This window comes from Vombatus ursinus, unplaced genomic scaffold (genome assembly GCF_900497805.2).
Source record: "Vombatus ursinus unplaced genomic scaffold, bare-nosed wombat genome assembly UNPS02014811.1, whole genome shotgun sequence".
NCBI classification, from domain to species: Eukaryota; Metazoa; Chordata; class Mammalia; order Diprotodontia; family Vombatidae; genus Vombatus; species Vombatus ursinus.
This window is the reverse complement of record NW_020954589.1, coordinates 14504886-14513503: the sequence shown is the minus strand read 5'-3', so window position 1 is coordinate 14513503 and position 8618 is coordinate 14504886. Positions and strand designations below refer to the sequence as shown.

Here is an 8618-nt window from a genome sequence, read left to right as displayed (position 1 = left end):
TTTACCAGTTTTCTTATTGAGATCTCGAGAACAGGACTGTAGAGGACCAAGTGTCTGAGACACTTACTAGCTATGTGACCTCGGGCAAGTCACTTAACCCTGTTTGCCTCAGTTCCTCATCTGTAAAATGAGCTGGAAAAAGGAAATGGCAAACTGCTCCAGTAAGTTTGCCAAGAAAATCCCAAATGGGGTCACGAAGAGTTGGATACAACTGAAACAACCAAACAACAAAAACTGAGAAAGAGGAAAGGAAAAAAAAAACTTAATTGACAATTACATTTTCAAGAGCCTTAAATTTAACAGAGGATCCTTAACTTTATTATAAGCAGAAAAAACATGTCCTCTATATCAAAATGGGAACTGCCATCTCTGTAACAATCATCCATGCTCCGTTCAGAATCAGCTACGCTTCAGCACCTTGCCAACCTGGATTATGGCCTCTTCTGTCTTCCTCCCAAATTCAGTACATCTGAATATCATCACTAATTTCTGGGAAAGAGGCAAAATTTCCCTCTCCTAAACCATCTATAGGACAAACCAAAGAAACACAAAGACGTTTTCTTTTCCCACTTATCAGTGCCAGCTGCAACACATAGAGCCTGTTCTCACTCATCGTGAAATTATCTTGATAGCACAAATGGCACACACATCTAGCTGATACACATTACAGAGAAAAAAGAGAAACATTCTTTCCTAGCCTGGACTATGGCCACACCAACTGCTTTATTATTTTTACTGCCTGTCAAGTTTCTCCTGTCTGGACCAGCTTCTGAGTAACATCTGATGTTAAACTGCCCCTCAATTGGCCTACCACTTATTAGTAAACTGTATCTTCTACCACTCTCGACTGGTGCGTCACACCCTTTTGGTCACCAATCTGTTACCAAGTTTCATTCCAGTTTACCAGTGATTCAGGACAGGATCCAAAACATGAAGCTATTGGCAAGTGAAATCAAATGCAAATGAATTTCCTAATTTGTTTGGTATCTGAGATATATCCAGACACTGTAAAATTCACAAAGAAAATGAATGCTGTAAATTTTTACAACCCTAAAAATGGACAAAGCAAGCAAGGGATTCCAACCAGATCAGTGAGACACTTTGCACTAAGTGCAAACAATGAATACCACTGCTCCAATACCATTTACTGCTTTTAACTGTGGCTACAGGGGAAATGAGTTAAGTAAATGTTAAAAGCTGAAAGGAATGATGCCAGATCCCCGAAGCTAACCATCTCCCTCTTGCTCTCCCTCTCCTCAGGATCATCAATGACTACTAAGGCCTAGTTTTACACACAATACTCAATGCTGATCACCATCTTGATGAGGTCCAAGAAAGCAAAAGAGTGTCCCAATTAGAAACTAACAGACTACCTACAGAACAGAGATAATTCTTGGAAAACCTTTCAACTTAGACCTACAGGTAGTGCCATACTTCAATCAAAGCAATGGCAGCAGGAAAAGAAAGTCTACCTCTGAACTGGCCTAGTTTTCCACAAGGGATAACAGGCTGTAGATTTTCCAGTGCTCATCCATCAGCATACCCAATGGCCAGGCTTCACATTATGTTGGGAGCCTTACCTTGTGGGCCATGATTGCCAAAAGGAGGGGGTTCCTCATCTGATGTGGAACTGAGGGTCAAGCCCAGCTCAGCAGCTCTTTTCTTCTGCTTCTTCTGGGGGCTGCTGAACTCTCCTTCGCCTCTTCTCTTCATTGTCACTGCAACCACAAATGGCAGTTAACTCTCTCTGGTTCAAAGCCACATGAACAGGAGGTGATAAAAGTCTGGGGGCACAAACACATAAACCATGTAAGGAATAGAATTTGACATTTCTGATCATCTTCCAAAGACAACACTCCAATGACCTTCTTTTGGAATGAGCCTCAGAAGAGGCCAGCCAGGATCTGGTTCTCATTAGTAATTATTAGTTTTATGTATGTTTTTTAAATGCAACATACACCCAGAAGCGACTGTAATGACAATGCTAAACAATTACACATTAACTCCCCATCTCCTAGTGGTCACTATTCACATGGCGAGTTCATATTTTTTCATACTTTTGAACACTGTAATAATACATTAGGATGCAATCTGTTGGGATGGGTGATGACAAAGACAAATAAATTTACATCTACTAACAGCAAGGGCTCTGCAAAAACAATTGGATAATCACTGTTATTTTTACTACTGACAACTGATTTTTGGCTTCTTTCAATGTGAACTTAAGCATACGGAAGAGTTAGGAAACTTTTCTGACAGTCATAGTAGCATTCTATCCACTGGTTTGTTGGGTGAACGCCAGTGGCATAGAAAGCAAGTTTTTTTGGACATGAGGTTGGCACACAGCCATGGTACACAAATGGCTAGGAAAATGGAAATAAGCACACATCAAGCCACTATCATTTATTTACCGAGTTAGGTACTAAAGTAAAAAATATCAGACGGTAAAAGGGAGCAATAACACCTAAATATCTTAACAGAATGATCATCTTTATTGAAGAGGATATTGAGTCTAACAAATTGTTGTCCACAGATCCCTGGTATTCTAGAAAGCCTTCCACACAGCACGGTCAGATGGAAAAAAGGAAAATGAAGAAGCAGACATAAAGCCAAAAAAGCTCCAGACTTGGCAACAGCAAAGGGCAGGGGCTAACTGGGGCTACAGGTCTTGGTCACAATATATATCACATTTGGAAGCAGTGACAAACTCCAATCTGCTGTCAACTTCACCAATGCCACCTCCTAGAGCCCTGGATCAATTTACCTTACTGTCTGTCTCTCCCCCTAGGACTAGCCAATTACAGTCTCATCCCCTTCTGGATATGACACCTCCATCTTTCCACTTCCATGACATAGACTGGGGGGGAGCAAGCAGAAACTATGCCTGAGATGAGTAGTAAGAAGGGTCAATACCAGAGCCTCAGGAGTCACCCTAAACTCTAAAGAATGAAGCTATGGGAGGAGTGTAGTAATTGGGGATAATCCTCACAATGATACTGTACCCACAGCACCTCCAAAGGATGTCAGGTGTTTGAGCAGTTAAAAAGATGAAACTCCTCTCAACCAACTCTAAGGGCTCCAGGTGTGAGAAAAGAGAAAAGCACAGAACTGCTTTATAGCTAGATGGGGAGATGGGGGGGATGGGGGAGAGGGAGGTGTTGCACAATAGAAGCAATCCTAAAATTCTAGAATGTCAGAACTGCAAGGGACCTCAGTGGTCATTTTATCCAATCTTCTCACTTTACAAATGAGGGACCAGAGGCCCAGATAGAAAAAGCAAAAACAAAATGTAAGAGAATTGTTCTATCACAGTCTACCTGAACGAATAAAAGGAGCTCTCAATTCCAGCTTCCCTACCAGAATGTTCAAAATCAACTCCTACGAAAAACCTTAAGTTTCCACTTGGACCCTATTTCCCAACCCCTTTCCGACCCACCCATGCCCAAAAGAATGTTTAAGAGGAAAAAAAGATGCTCTTCCATCTTCGAAGCAGAGCATCAAATGTGAAGGCAAGGGGCACTGGGAAGGCTAGCTGAGGGTGGAGAGGTGCTGCCAGGGACAGAGGAGGGCCTCTGTAATAAAGCGAGGGCAGAACTAAGTGAGAACACTGGGGAAGAGAAATGGCAGAGGAAAGGACGGGGGAAAGAAAGTAAGGAGAGGGGAGGAATAATACAGTGGGAGGAGAGGGAAGACAGAAAGGGGAGGATTAGAAGAAGGAACAGGAGGGGAAGAGGGTCACGGGGGAGGGGGCCAGGGAGGAAAAGGTGGAGGAGGAGAGAACGGGCCAGCAGGGGGGAGGGGGAGGAGGGAGGGAGAGGGAGGGGGGAGGAGGGAAGGAGCAGGAGGCGAGGGGGGCAAGGGGAAGGGCACCAGGTGTAGTGAGCAGAGGGGGGGGCCTGAAAGGGGAGGGAAAGGGAGCAGGAAGGGCATGGGGGGGAGCAGAGGCGAGGGGGAGGGCACCAGATGTGGTGAGCGGAGGGGGGGGCCAGAGGGGTGAGGGAAGGGGAGCAGGAGGGAAGGGGGAGCATCAGGGGGAGGAGAACGGGAAGCAGAAAGGAGAGCAGAAGGCGGGTGCCGTGCCCGGGCCGGCCGAGGCGGGTCGGGGAGCCGGGCCTCTCAGGCGGGCCGTGGTGAGGCAGGAGGCCAAGCCAAGCCCGCCCCGACGCCCTCCCGCTCTGGCCGCGCCCGCGCCCGCGCTCCGGCACTCACGCTGCGGGGTGGGGGCGAGCTGCCGGGGAGGGGAGAGGGGGAAGGGGCGTCAGGCCGCCAGATCGCGCCGCCGCCGCCGCCGCAGCCGTCGCCGTCGTTCGGCCCCAGTTTCGTTTCCTCACAAAAGCCGCCCCCGTCGCGGGGTGACGTCACGCACCCGGCCCGGCTGCGGCGCCGCGTGATGACGTCACCGGGGACCTTGCCGGGGGTCCTCCCGTCCCGTAACAGATTCTCCCGCCATCTCCCTCTCGGCCTGCATGGCATGCTAATGTTCTTCTTACCTAGCACACCCACCCACTTCTTCCCCCTCCTGTGCAAGGCCGCTAGGCGGCGCAGTGGTAGAGTGCTCAGGCCTGCAGTCAGGAAGCTCTGAGTTCAAATCCAGCCTCAGATACTGTGTTACCAGCCAGTCATTTTAACTGCTGTCTGCCTCAGTTTCCTCAGTTGTTAAATGGGGATCCTAGTGAGACTTACCTGCCAAAGTTGTTTTGAGGCTCAAATGAGATGATATTTTACCTTCCCCCATTGCATTCATGTTCTTAAATGTATTTAAGCCATTCCCCTATCAATGAACCTCTACTTTGTTTCCAATTCTTTGTTATCACAAAAAGAAAAGCTACCCTAAATGTGTGTACATATGTCTAATCTGAATGAAGAATTTTACCAGTTCTTTACAATAGGTGGCACAGTGGGTAGAGTACCAGGCCTGGAGTCAGGAGTTCAAATCTGGCCTCACACACATAATAGCTGTGTGACCCTGGGCAAGTCACTTAACCGTGTTTGCCTCAGTTTCCTCATCTGTAAAATGAGCTGGAGAAGGGAATGGCAAACCACTCCAGTATCTTTGCCAAGAAAACCCCAAATGGGGTCGCAAAGAGTCAAATGCGACTGAACAACAACAAACATTTCTTTATTAAATACCAACTATGTGCCTGGCACTGTGCTAAGTGCTGGGGCTACAAAAAAGGTAAAAGACAATCCCTACCTTCAATGAGCTTACAATTTAAAGGAATTAGAGTAATAATGACTAATTCAACTATGAGCAGTACTGATTTGCTCTCAACCCTTGACCAGATTGAATGGTTTAGGGAAAAGTAAGTTACTATTTTTCTGTTTGATGAATCAAAAACTTGTTGTCTAAACTTGGTACCCTTGTTAATTCACGATAAAAGAATTCTGTCTTTGTTCTTGAACACAATAAACTGAAAGCAGAAAAATTGGGTCAGATTTTGAAAAGCATGATGGATCTCTGTCCCTATAGGTTTCTCATTCACTAAGCAAAGGTATTTAGAATTTAATTAATAAGTCCTTTTGTTTCTGAGAGATGTGCCAAAAACACAAGAGTACTGAATTTTTCTTCCACAAACTTAATACTTTTCAAAGTGCTTTTATGTATATTGTCCCATTAGATAGCCTCACAAAGCACAGGAGTAACCAGATAGTGTCAGATCAAGAACAAAACTCCAAGACTTGAAAAAGTTTTAAGAATTTTTATTAAGTCATTTGGCAAAGGAGAGAGAGCCAGAAAAAGGTGCGGCTCTCCTCCGGAAATTGTTAATTGTTACATCTTACAATACAGAGTTCAAATTGTTAAGTTTTACAATATATAGAGTTCAAGCCAGGGCATACGGACAAGCATCTGGGTAGCCACTCTGGAAGCAGTTAGGCAGTTTCCAGAAAAGGGGAAGGTTACTTGAGATGCGTCTCAGCAGGTAAACACAAACATTCAATATAATTTTGTGATTGTTTAGTCATGTTCAGTCATATCCAACTCTTTGTGACCCTTTTTTGGCATTTCGTTTTTTTGTTGTTTTTTTTGGCTTTTGTTTTTTGGCAAAGATACGGGAGTGGTTTGCCATTTCCTTCTCCTGCTCATTTTACAGATGAGGAAACCGAGACAAACGGGGTGAAGTGACTTGCTCAGGGTCACGTAGCTAGTAAGCAATATAATTTGGGTGAAGCCAAAACACAAGCTATTGGGGAAGCTATGACCTGTTTTCCCTAGAAAGTCCCTGAGGTCAGCATGCCCTGTGATTTCAGGTTAGACAATTTTCTAACCATATAAAGCTAGGCTCAAACAATATTAGTAATTAATAAAGTATTTCCCCCTCCCCAGTAGTAATCTAATAGCAACTCAGAAAAACTGGTGCAGTTTTTCATCATCTGCAGTCTATCCTTTCGCAATTTCAGAATATACAGAATGGCTTTTAAAATAAGTGGAGACAGTCATTGGTTACTAGAAGTTTGGAAATCACACCTATGCTATAGCATTTAATAGGCTGTACAGCATAATGTCCACTTCTGATAATCTTATCATATGTGATAGTAAACAATAAATAATTTTATTCTACTAATACAGGGGTTCTTAGCCTTGGGTCCATGTATTTGTTGCTTTTACATTTTGATAACTGTATTTCACTATAATTGATTTCCTTTGTAATCCTATGTATTTTATTTTATATATTTTGAAACATTATTCTCACAAGGGGTCCATAGGCTTTACCAGACTGTCAATGAGGGCTATGGCACACACACAAAAAAAGGTTAAGAGGGGGCAGCTAGGTGGCGCAGTGGACAGAGCTCCAGCCTTGGAGTCAGTAGGACCTGAGTTCAAATCTGGCCTCAGACACTTGACACTTACTAGACTAGCTGTGTGACCTTGGGCAAGTCACTTAACTCTGATTGCTTCACCAAAAAAAAGGTTGAGAACCCTGCATTCATTGGAGAAAGATAACCAGGAAGAATAAAAGGCACAAGAAAAGATCTCTCTCCATCATCTCAACAATCCACATCCATCTTTCTCCCTCTGTCACTAAATATGCTATAACTGCTTTGAGTCACAGAAGCCAAAGATACATTTATACTTGTGAATGTTGCCTAAATCTGATTAAAATGTTTTCTTTTCTTAGTTGCTAAATGATTTTTATGTCAAGACAATAAATCAATTTTTATGATGGGATCTAAATGTTCCGCTCCATAGGAATTAATGTAGACTAGCGTTTCTTAACCTGGGGTCTGTAAACCTTTTTTTTTTTTTTCAAATACTTTTATAACTATTTCAACATAATTGTTTTACTCTGTAATCCAATGTATTTTATTTTATGCCTTTAAAAACATTATTCTACACAGTCTATAGGTTTTACCAAACTACACAAAAAAAAAATCCCAACAATAATAATAATAGCATTTATATAGTTCCTACTATGCACCAGGCACTGTACTAAGAATGCAAAATATCTTCAAACACTTTATAAATATTATCTCATTTGATCCTTATGACAACCCTGGGAGATCGATACCACTGCTATCTTCATTTAATAGCTGAGGAAACTGAGGCAAACAAAAGTTAAGTGACTTGCCTAATGTCACACAGCTACTAAGTATCTGAGTGCAGATTTGAATTCTTGCCTTTCTGCCTCCAGGACTGGGGATCTTTCCACTACTCCATCTAGCTCTGGACTAAAGTATGTGTTTCTGTTCCCTCTGTCATAATATATGGAGTATCTCCCCCTGGCAAAGTAATGGGTAGATTGTACGAATGATGAATGGAGATGGAGGAGAAAGGTGGAGTTCTTAATGGAAGACTGAAGTAGTCACAAAAAATAAAATAAATCATTTATATTATAGGAAATTGAAATTTTTTCTGCATAAACAAAATCAGTGCAACCAGGAAAAGAAAGGAAGCTATAGGTTGAGAGGGGGGAAAAGTGCATCAAATATCCTGATAAAAGTAATATTTAAGATCAAGAGCCATTCCCCAATGAATAAGAATGTTCCAAATCACTGATAAAAAAGAAGTGCAAAAATCAAAGCAATCAGAATCATCTCAAAGCAGAAGGGGATGCCTCAGCTGGTAATGGGTTCCTCCTCACTGAAGTTATTAAAGCAGAGATTGGTTGACTACTTGTCACATATATCATAGTGGGAGTCCTTTTTTGTGCATAGTAAGGAAGAGATGGACACTGAGGTCTTTTTCAACTCTAAAAATTTGTGATTATTGGATGGGGCGCTACCATTGGCATGTCCAGTGTGATATTGGTCTACATGGCTGGTCTGAAGGCTAGCTCAGAGCAAAGAACTTCAAGAATGTGAATGAAGAATTCTGTACTCTCAATCTCATGTTTTTTTAAATAATATTTTATTTTTCCCAATTACATGTAAAAACAAGTTCTAATATTTGGGGTTTTTTTAAAGTTTTTAATTTCAAATTCTATCCTTTCCTCTTATCCTTTCTTTGCTCCTCCCTGAGATGGCAAACAATCTGATATAGGTTATACATGTGTAATCATGTAAAACATTTCCATATTAGTCATTTTGTGCAAGAAGACTTGAAAAGGAAGGAAGGAAGAGAGAGAAAGAAAGAGAAAGAAAGAAAGAAAGAAAGAAAGAAAGAAAGAAAGGAAGGAAGG

General features: G+C 42.5%; 1 protein-coding gene across 5 annotated transcripts in view; it reads right to left on the bottom strand.

The window, feature by feature from the left end:
* Positions 1–8618, bottom strand: part of CMTR1 (cap methyltransferase 1) — a 152814-nt gene that overhangs the window by 45451 nt on the left and 98745 nt on the right. For 4 of the 5 annotated variants that reach the window (XM_027876243.1, XM_027876245.1, XM_027876244.1 and 1 more), the window contains exon 8: positions 1581–1718. In XM_027876243.1, coding sequence (XP_027732044.1) covers positions 1581–1718 — 138 coding nt within the window. Of the gene's footprint in view, positions 1–1580; positions 1719–4209; positions 4246–8618 lie in introns of those variants that run through there. The other variant, XM_027876246.1, reaches the window with a different exon arrangement.